Below are 11,147 nucleotides of genomic sequence, written 5' to 3' on the forward strand. Positions count from 1 at the left end.
TGGCAACCACACTGCCAAACACGCTCGAAATGGACAAGGCAGAAGAAGGCGACATCTCTCGGGAAACATGTCCAAATTTCTCTTCTTTCTCTTTGATCACCCCATCCCCTCTGTAGAATGAAATGATTGACCGTGAAACCCAGCACTGAACTAAGAGTTCTAGAGCTCGTTTGGGAACGTGGCAGCGGCTGCGTTCCGAAAAAATTTGAATTTTTTTTTACTAAAATTTAATATGATTTATATGTTTTGGATCGTTTTGATGTGCTGATGTCAAAAATAATTTTTTAAAAATGAAAAAATATCATTGACATGTATTTTAGCACGAAAAGTTATTTGAAAAACATCTGCAACCACACTGCCAAATACGCTCTATTAGTTGAAGATCTATTGATCACACGCGCTGTACAGGGATGAAAGGGGTGCTAGGATGAATAGAACGTCACCCTATAAGCTACTGTTTGGCTATCATGGCTTCCTCACACGCCGCCAAAATGACATGAAAAGAACTCACGTTGTCATTTTTTTTAATAATATTTAGTATTTATTCAATTATCCATAAGTTAAACTGATCATAATAAAAAAAACCAGGTTAAAAATATAAAAACACCTCTAAATATCAAATAAAAATTAATTTTATTATTTTATTATGCTTTGAAAAGAAAAGAAAAAACTAAAACACCAAAGAAAAGAAAAAACTAAAACACCATCGGGAGCCTGTTAAACAAATCTTGTTTCGAAGAATAATCTACTAATTTTATTGTGCTAAAAAAAAAAACAAATATGCCTGAATTAATCCGAGAATGACTAAAGTTTCTCTCGAAAAGACTATATTATCCTGTACAACAAGTTCATTGATTTCATCTGTGGGAGTAAAAGTGTCAGTACAATTTTCTGATTCGCAATGAGTACGGCCACGGATGCCTGTAGGTTTTTTGTAATTTAATTTATTTATTTTTTAGCTTAGAAAGGAAAGGCTCTTGAGAAGAGGCTCCCGATAGAAGTGGTTGGTTGAGCTTATCCACAGTTCATTGACAAATGTTAATAATAAGGCGATAAAAATCAATTCCAACTCAAATTGCGGAAGCCGTACTACAGTATCCATGTCAGCGCCACAGATAAGTGTTGCCAAGCCGTTGACCCAGTATAAGTACCGGAATCGAATCCGTGAAGCATCCATCAGATCTTTACCACCGAACACAAACATCACAGCGTTTGAACTCGTTCCAAAAACGACAACAAATCGAGACGATCAGGATTCTGTTATCAGATTCTTGACCGTCAAAAACCCATCTGTCTCTGCTGTTTTTGCTTCCTTAAACAGCGAAAGAAGACCTTCAATTAATCTCCAGCTACGATAGACAACATGGAAGGTATCTCTCTCTTTCTCAATTTCTAGCCCTTTTTATGTTTTTGTTTCTCCCTTGATGGTCATGGTTACAGAGATGAGACCCTTTATATCTATATTCGTTTCAGTTTAATTCAGTCCGTATGTTATAGGGGTGAAAAATATATATAAAAAATTGATTTTTACGTCTAGAAATTCTTATTTTTTAAAACAAAATAGTGGGTGATGTATCGAATGAGAATGATATTCAGTATTGGATTCTCGTTTCTGCGTAACTGAGCATAGGCTTATAAATAGAGCTGCTGTTTGTTTATACGAATTAGTTTCGATCATAAATTTGACGTTTCATTGATTACATGGTGGCTGTTCTTTTCATTTTCTTAGTTTTTCTTAGTATCCAAACAGTGTATGATAAAATTGATTCGGCGATGTTTAATGGGCATGATTTTTTTATATCATTTAATTTCGGGATGATTATGACAGTAAAACTCACTCTTTTCTGTATGAAAGTAGATTTTTAAAAAAAAAATTATAATTTGTTGAGTAATGATCAAAAGAATATATATATTTTTTTTATCTTTTTGTTCTTCAAACTTTCTTCTACTTTTAACCAGTTACAGATAATGAAGAGCCAATCTTGAACAAGGTTGAAAATACCGTAGCCCTACAATCGCTGTTATTCAAACTCCAGCGCTGGCAATGGTGGCTCCTGGTGGCAATCAACATTTTCTTCCTCGTCGCAGGACAGTCTGCTGCTGTTCTATTGGGTAGATTTTATTATGATCAGGGTGGAAATAGTAAATGGATTGCAACTGTTATTCAGACTGCTGGTTTTCCAATTCTTTTCATTCCACTCTTCCTGCTTCCTTCAGATAAGGAACCTTTAGCCTCTTATACTTCGTCTCCTTCAGTTAGAACACTTGCCTCGATATACTTGGTTCTCGGGGTGATTATAGCTGGTGATAACTATTTGTATTCCTTGGGGCTGTCGTATCTATCTGCTTCAACCTATTCACTAATCTGTGCGTCCCAGTTAGCATTTAATGCCGTGTTCTCATACTTCATCAATTGTCAGAAGTTCACAGCTTTAATTCTCAATTCTGTGATTATTCTCTCTTTTTCATCTGCTCTAATTGCTGTCAATGACGATTCGGGAGGACCGTCAGGAGTCTCTAAGTGGAAGTACTTCCTTGGCTTCCTTGCCACTCTTGGTGCTTCCGCAGTTTACTCTCTTTTGCTTTCGCTCATGCAGCTTTCGTTTCAGAAGGTCATAAAAAAGGAAACATTTTCTGTGGTTTTAGAAATGCAGATTTTCACATCTCTTGTTGCCACCTGTGTTTCTGTGGTGTGTCTTTTTGCGAGTGGGGAATGGAAGACTTTGCATGGAGAAATGCAGAGTTTTGGTAAGGGAAGTGTTTCGTATGTGTTGACTCTAGTCTGGACTGCAATTACTTGGCAGGTTTGTTCTGTTGGTGTTGTGGGCTTGATTTTTGTGGTATCTTCACTCTTCTCCAATGTGATCAGTACTGTTGCGTTGGCTGTATCTCCTATTGCTGCAGTTATAGTTTTCCATGACAAGATGAATGGTGTGAAGATAATTGCTATGCTTCTGGCTGTTTGGGGTTTTGCCTCTTATACTTATCAGAATTATCTTGATGATTCTAAGTTGAGGAAGGCACAAAGTAATGTTACCGAAACCCATAACAATTCTGTGTGTTGATAGATTTGGAAAGAATGAGCATATAGTTTTTCTCTTGGGTGGACTTGAAGAATTGATCTCATGTAGTGCAATTGATTCCGCATGCTATGGGAACTTTGATTTTTGTAGTTGTCCTTTATCTCGTTAACCAAACCATTTTTTCTTCCTTTTCCTCTTCTGCTGCTCTGATCATTAGCTTTGCTTCTATGATACATGTAAAGAAGTTTACGAAGCAGTAGGAGGCTGTGATGGATTTTGAACGAGGCTCATTCTGTAGTCTAGGGCATTAATAAAGAACCCCTCGATCCACAATATGGTTGGGAAAAAGAAATTTGTAGCAGCAAAGAAAGCTATAATTTACTGCAGATTTACCTTGGTCCATTTATTTACCAAGTAGGGCAGAAGCTGATTAGAATAGAGCTAAACAGGGAGTAATATTGCTCGACTTTGAACAAATTCCTATGTTTGTGCATGTGTGGGGTGCAAAATGGCAGTGAGCCATAAATTTTCTCAGAGGAGGTGACTATGATCCTATTGAAAGAGATTGTTCAGAAAAGAAAAGGAGAATCATTTTGGGTTTGGGCTCTTCGCAAGTGCGTCTAGCATAACATATCTCTCTCTGGTTTGGCTGTACTAATAATTTAGACTATTTCCCTTTTGTCTCAGTGTTTTGAAAGGTTGCCTTTTGAACATCCTCTGCTAAACAGTGTTTTGGCCTCATTGTGGAATGCCCCATAAATTCCTGCTCTGGCTTCTGTTCTGATGGCAAGAAATAATTGCTTTTATGATGCTAAGAATTGGAAAAGAATCAAAAGTCCCATGTAATGTGAGATTGATATTGCTGTGCTTTATTCCTTTCACTGTTGATGAACTCCTCTCTTCAAATCGTGCATACTGCCGAAAGCTTTACAGGCAGAGGACAAGATCTTCGTTGGCATCTCGCCTGCACTTGGAAAAAGACCGCACTTGTTTACATTAGATAAAGCCATCTGAGAATTAGCTGGTGGGTTGAGGAAAGAAGAATTCTTTCATTTTCTTATAATTAGGCTTTTTGACAGATTGCACTTGACCAAACCCCTGTTTTGGCCTTTTGTGTTCAGCTCCATTATGCAGTTGATGAACCCCTCGGTTGCTTGTTGAGTGAAGTATTCATTAGCCCCCGTGTTTGGACGATATTATAACTTGCCAGACTTCTTTGATAAAAATAATAATCTCTCTAGCGAGAGATCCAACAATTTCACAACTTGAAGACCAAATTTAACTACAAATTTGTTTTTCGATTCAACATAGATCTTCGACTATCCTCCCAGACATAAGTAAGAAATCTCAACATAATAACTATCTAGGTGATGGTCTAGTGGTAAGAGTTCGGGATCAAGAGGTTTGCTTCTTCTGTGGTCTCAGGTTTGAGTACTGTTGTTGCTCATATGATGGACACTGAAGACTTACATAGTCGTTAACTTCAAGACCCATGAGATTAGTTAAGGTACGTATAAACTGATTAGAATATTCATGTTAAATTAAAAAACAAAAAACTCAAAGGACTAAACAATAAACACCCGCCAATGTTCATTTAATAATGAATCACGCAGGCATCACCTTTGTTTAATCTGAACCCACAACATAATAAGACATGCAAAATCTCCTTCTTAATGCATTTCTTTGATTTGGATTCAAGTGATTACAACTTGAACAGCATTTTGTCATTCAAATCTCAAATTAACAACGATTATTTCTTGGCTGTCAGATCGCCCTGATGGAGTTCTACTAGTTTTTAAGCAGTTTTTTTCTGCTAGCTAGTGGCCAGGTGTAGCACTTCCATCCCTATAAAATAACATAGCTTTGTTTGCTTCGGCTTTAGTCCATGTAATGGCTCTTCCTGTCTGCCATGATGACGAATTTCATCGTCAACATTCACTGAGGTGTTCACTTCGAATCATTTGATTACTGGTGTTTGCATGTTTCTTGCTGGCACGCATATACTTGTAGTCACACTAAGAACAAAAAGGCTCTGATATAACCCCAGTTGTTGGCTCCAGTGGTAATTGGTATTATTTATAAACTCCATTATCGTTTCACATTTAAAAATTCAAAGTTAGATTATGAGTTCTGATTCAACAATTACTTGTAAAATTCAAATAGGCTCGGTGCATGAACTCAGTAATACACTGATTTGAAATTTGATTTAGGATAGTTTTTATATCAAATTAGGTTGTGGGTTTACCTGGTTGACTCGACAAATCAATCCAAAATGATATTTAAAAATTAAAAACACATATTAAATTGATATACTCAACTCGATGTCATAAACCAATCTAGATGTTATAACTATGCTTCATCTCGCTGCACTAAAATTTGTCAAATATATTCCAAGCTTAATTGGCATAATTTATAAATAAAAAAATATTTTAATAATTTATTTTAGAAGCTAGTTTAGTTAAGTGTGATGGACCAAAAAAAAATGAAAGCAGCTTTAACAAAGAAGATAGATAGCATATTTATATAAATTATGATACATAACTTAAAAATTAATTAAAAATAATCATCGAGCATCACTTTTTGAAATAAATTTAAAAAATAAAAAAGCAACTCCATGCCCAACAAACCATAAACAGAAACGCGTGAAATTAAGGAGGCATTGACCTCTTTGATCGAATTACACTTCTTAGTTAGGTAAGGAAGGAGAGGATGGAGAAATGCAGCTACCACACTTGTTACATGCCCTTGACTAATCTCTCCTGATAGTGATTGATACGATTTTTTTTAAAAAAAAAATACAAGACAATTTCAGTACCCTTCTCGTTGTTCTTGGAGTTTTGCATAAACAGATTTAGAACAAATTGATTAGGTTGATTTAATATTAAAAAAAAGTATAAAATCATTATCATGAGTTTACTCAAGATTTAATATATTTGAATTATGATATTTACAGGCATGGCATGGGATGGGAAGTTTCTCACCTTGCAATGAAATTAAAATGAATATTTTTTTTTTGTCTCAAATTCAAATCATGTGGTTACTTATATGGTGGTCACTGGAGGCTTACATAGTCGTTAACTTCAGGGTCATGTGATTGTTCATATGCTGGCTCAAATACCCACATTAAACTAAAAAAAATAAATATTTATCAAAGTTCAATAGAATATTTATTTTTGTATTTTAAAAGTATTTTTTAAAAAATTATTTTTTATTTTTAAATTATTTTAATATATTAATATGAAAAAATATTTTATAACAATAAAAAATATTATTTTAATATATTTTTAAATAAAAAATATTTTAAAAATCAACTCGTATCGTTATCATTTACGGGTCAATGGCATCCTTGGCCAAGGAAGTGCCCCCAGAAAACCGTAGTAGTGGTTTGAAAAGAAAGGTGTGATAATTAATGCGAAGATACTTTTTCTATATTTACAAGGCGGGCGTTGAAAGACTTTGCAGTCGATTTCTATTAATTGCTGCGAGGCGCTACATGGCATGGCATGCTCTTCTACATTTAAGAGAGCACGAGCCTGGTGCTGGTCAAAGAAATATTGCCCTCGACCTCGAGCACACGACTAGAAGAAGCTTCTTTCTTGATGTGCCAATAATTTGGGAGCCCTTTTCATTTCTCCCTGCGTGTCATTGTTAGGACTGGTAGTTTACGAGAAATGTCTTTCTTCTTCCAGTACTTGATCATTCTAACGTGATGCGTTTGCCTTTGAATTAGCGTGGGGGGAAGGGTTCAAGGATTTAGAGTGGTGGAGGAAGAGATATTTACAATATAACTAGATAATTGTCGTGGGATATACTACTGGTCGGATTATAAATTTTTTTAATGTGAAAAAAATATTTAGATATTAATATTTTTTCAAGTAAAAAAATAAATTTAAACCATGTGGAAAAAAAATCAACTATGAGGGAATCAAGTCAATCAAGTTAGTTCGTCAAATTTACAGTCCGGGTCATGAGTCTGGGATAATCTCATAAAAAATAAATTGAAAGAAACTATGAAGTTCAATCCCCATTAAATCTAATGTTGAATGGTAAAATTAATATTTGTTTTTTATATAAAAAAAACATAGATTAATAGAGAGAGTTAAGAAAATTAAAGAAAATATTTTATGTTATTTATAGAATAAGATTTAGATCTTTTTTATATCGGCTTGTTTTGTATATTTAATTTATATGATAAATGAATTATCTATTATTTTTTAGATATTTTTATTTATCAATGCACCTGAAATTTCATGGTAGACAATACAAACATTACCGCAAAAACTAAGAAAATGATATGCAGCAAGTATTTAGCGACGTGCTATTAGTTATTCTCTTAGTTCTACTTAAAAAAAAATACATAGAGGAGATGAAAAATTAAATTCATAATCCACTAAAAATAATGATAATATCTCCTTATAGACTTCCTCTTTTCTTGTGTATATTTCTTTTTTTTTAAGTGGACACAAGAGAATAATTACTACAATATCACTAATTAATTCTCGAATATCATAAAGTTACTTAAAATTAGAGATAAGTAAAAAAATTAAAAAACCGATTAAACCGAGAAAACAAAAAAAATAACCGAAAAAATAGAACCGAAAAAAAACCGATTAAACTGATTTAAATTTTGAAAGAGTCAAACAAAAAAAACCGAGCCAAACAAAAAAAACCGAGCCAAACCGGTTTGAACCGGTTTTGCCCTAAAAAACCAAACCAAAACCAGTTAATTTGACCCGATTTTGGTTTTTTCAAAAAAAAATTTGATTTGATTATTTTTTTTAATAAAAATTAAACCGAATAAAAAATGATAACCCCACTTGAAATAAGCTTATAAGAGAGCTTTTGAGTTTTTCCCTTTCAAGGGTGAGGTCCAAATATATCCCACGCTAAGTTTTTGCATTACCAAGAGCTACCATCAAATCACAGCCCCTACAGGGGTTTGGACTTGGATTTGTTTGCTATGCAAGGTTTATTTGTTTCGAGTAAAATAATTTTATGTGTAAAATGTTGTTTCATAAAAAGTTTTGCATGTAATATATTTTTTAATGTTTTGCTTGAAAAATATTTTTATGTAAAATATTTGTCAATGATAATAATAGTGAGATAATTATGATTCTGGTTAAGAAAAAAAATAATGGTGATGGTGACATGATAACAATAATAATGAGATAATAATAATAATGAAGAAAACAATGATAATGGTGGAAAAGAATGAGAATGAAGATGAGGAGATGGTGGTAATATGACAGTAACAATGGAAGGGGAGATGATTGAGATAATCATTGTGGTTGTAAAGGAGGAGGAGGTGGTTGTAGTGGTGAGGTGATAGTGATAGTGAAAAAGATAATGGTGACATGGAGTGATGATGGAGGAGAAGGTGGTTGTGGTCGAAAGAGATGATGATGAGATGGTGTCAAATAAGAACTAGGTGGCGGTGGTGGTGAGATAGATGCAATGAGTGATATAATTTGATGAAGATGATATTATAAGTGAATTATTGTTCGTGAAATATTTTATGAAAATTCATGAGTTAAAAATAATTTTTAAGAAATTAATTAAGCTCAAAAATTAATTGTAAAATATTTTTTGTTAATCAATTTTCCTGTAAAATATTTAATGGAAAACAAACATAAAAAATCATTTTTTATAAAATATTTTTGAAGATAAAAATTGACTCATAGTTATTATTATAGTTTTCATATGTATTTGATAACGTGATTCTTTTCAAAAATTTATTTAAATTGAGAATATATTAAAATATTTTGTTATTTTGTTATTTAATTTTTAATACCTTCGATCAAAGATATTAATTTAATGTATAAAGTTGAAGCTATTATAATGCCAAAGAGGAGGGTGGTTGTAGTGGTAGTTAGAAATATGTTTAATTAAAATAGGTGTTAGTATAAGAATTACTAAATATATGAATTAAAAACTACAAGACTCCACGAATCCGACAGCTAGTTTCTGTTTCACCGAACAAAAATGGTTGGATTTGTGGCCGAAAAATCAACCTGAATCTCAGAGCCAGACGAGACTTGAAAGCAAATTCATCCACCATTCTAAGCAAAACTTGGTTAGGATCAAGATTAAGAAGCCTGTAAAAGGGGAAGGTTGGTGTCTGCTTAGCTTCTTCTCCGGTGGGGCTGTGCATTTCTTTTTCTGATAGCTGTATCCCGTAACACGTCAAAACGTCTTATTACTTTAACTGCAAAAGAGATTGACATTCCTAGGGTTCTACATATCTCTAACAAGTCCCATCCACCAGAAAAGAAAACGAAATCTATAAAGCGTGACGGTTTCGGATTGCAACAGCTTTTGTTTTTTTTTTTATATACATGTTTTATTTTAAAAAATATTAAATTATTTTTTAATTTTCATATGTTGGTATCAAATCTTTTTTTTCAAAAAACTATTTAATGTATTTTTAAATAAAAAATACTTTTAATAAATATAATATATTACATTAACAAACACACCAAGGTGTGATTTTTAATTTAAACTACGATAACCTACCCTGAATAGGACTACAGAATTTTATTTTCTAGTATTATATGATTTTAATCTACTGTCAGTGGGTAGAGCAGGTTAACATCAGATCGATCGTAAGAACTACTGTTAGTGGGTATAGCAATTAACCTTGAATCATAAGTCAATTGCTGAGCATTTAAAATCAAAATCTGGATTAAAAGAATTCTCTGCAAATCTAATTGGATTAGAAGTGGTATATGGTTTAATTGGATTAAAAGAATTTTTTTTTGTTTGATTAAATTTTGTTATCGTGTTTTATGATTTAAATTAATGATCAGTGAAGACTTTATTGAAAATATTTAAGTAAATACATTTTATTTGTGTTAAATGAGATATAAAACAATCAATAACAAGTGCACTGAGAGCATTTAAATATGTAAACATGTTTTTATATGAAAGTTATTGTTAATTTTTAAGAAAAAAAAAGTTGAATTTGGGTAATGAAATATATGTATAGACACGTTATTCCAGTAAAATTAATGAAATATATGTAAAAATATATTTTTTTGAAATATAATTATTTAATAAAACAGTAGCATATTTAAAATGTGTAATTTAAAAAAAATATGAGAATTTTTTTATTGTTTTAGTTAAATAAAACTTGTAATAAGCAGCTATACTCACGGTTAAAAGTAAGGGATTCCATGCTTATTTTTAAAAGCAAGATAATTTTCTTTTAAAATAATTATTCTTTTGATTTCAAAACAAAACATGTGAAATTAGAACAAATATTAACCAAAAAGTATTTTTAAATAAAATACAACTAAAAGTAGCCATGTTTTAGAAATAAAATACACCAAACAAAACTATAAATTTTATATTGCTCGTTGAGTAATTAATAACTTCTTTTTAGGATTCATTTTAAAGAAATAAAGATATATAAATAGAAGAGAAAAATCCCCAGTAAAAATATTCTAATTATTTTTAATGAGTTATGAAATTAATTATATATATATATATTTAAAATAAACTCGAAAATAATTAACATGGTATCATTGACTACTTCCCGTTTACCATGAAATTCTACACACGAAGCTTAATTTTTTTAAAAAAAAACATTTGGCCACAAAATGGACAAGATGTACTTTAGAAAAAGAAAAAGAAAAGGTCAGCCGTTCTTATTATTTCCCATTAACGTGGATCTTGATTTTCTTGATTCAATTCACATGGAAAGGTCAGAAACTATAAATAAGACAATTAAATTTACACTCTTGTTCAAAAGTTCCAGGAACCAGAACTTAAACTAACCAAATTAACTCCACAGTTAATTCCCAACTTCTCTAATTACCTCCTTAAAATTTAATTTAAAACGTGTTAAAATGTCATCCAACCACCATCTATATGTTCTTTCATTTATAATTTCATTTTTACTAGTTCCTGTGCTTAAGATGTCCTAATTCTATACTTTAATTTCTTTTTGAATAGATATTTCAAATTAGCGTCGCATATAAATTCAGATTTGACAATTTCTTGGAGAAAACAAAAGGGTTATCGAAATTATGGATGTACAAGCAACCTTATTGTTTTTTTAGAGCATTTATCTCCCACAAAAGAAATGATTGGAGGAGATGATGAGCTTAAATTAAAGAAAGAAAC

General features: G+C 31.9%; 1 protein-coding gene across 1 annotated transcript; it reads left to right on the forward strand.

Moving 5' to 3' along the window:
- Nucleotides 1-911: 911 nt before the first annotated feature.
- Nucleotides 912-3,904, forward strand: LOC133682874 (probable purine permease 11). Its single transcript, XM_062106417.1, has 2 exons — nt 912-1,370; nt 1,960-3,904. Exons 1-2 carry the CDS (start codon nt 1,364-1,366, stop codon nt 3,063-3,065), a joined length of 1,113 nt encoding a protein of 370 aa, XP_061962401.1. The 5' UTR covers nt 912-1,363; the 3' UTR covers nt 3,066-3,904.
- Nucleotides 3,905-11,147: the final 7,243 nt, after the last annotated feature.

The sequence above is a fragment of the Populus nigra genome, chromosome 2 (assembly GCF_951802175.1).
Source record: "Populus nigra chromosome 2, ddPopNigr1.1, whole genome shotgun sequence".
Classification (NCBI taxonomy): Eukaryota; Viridiplantae; Streptophyta; class Magnoliopsida; order Malpighiales; family Salicaceae; genus Populus; species Populus nigra.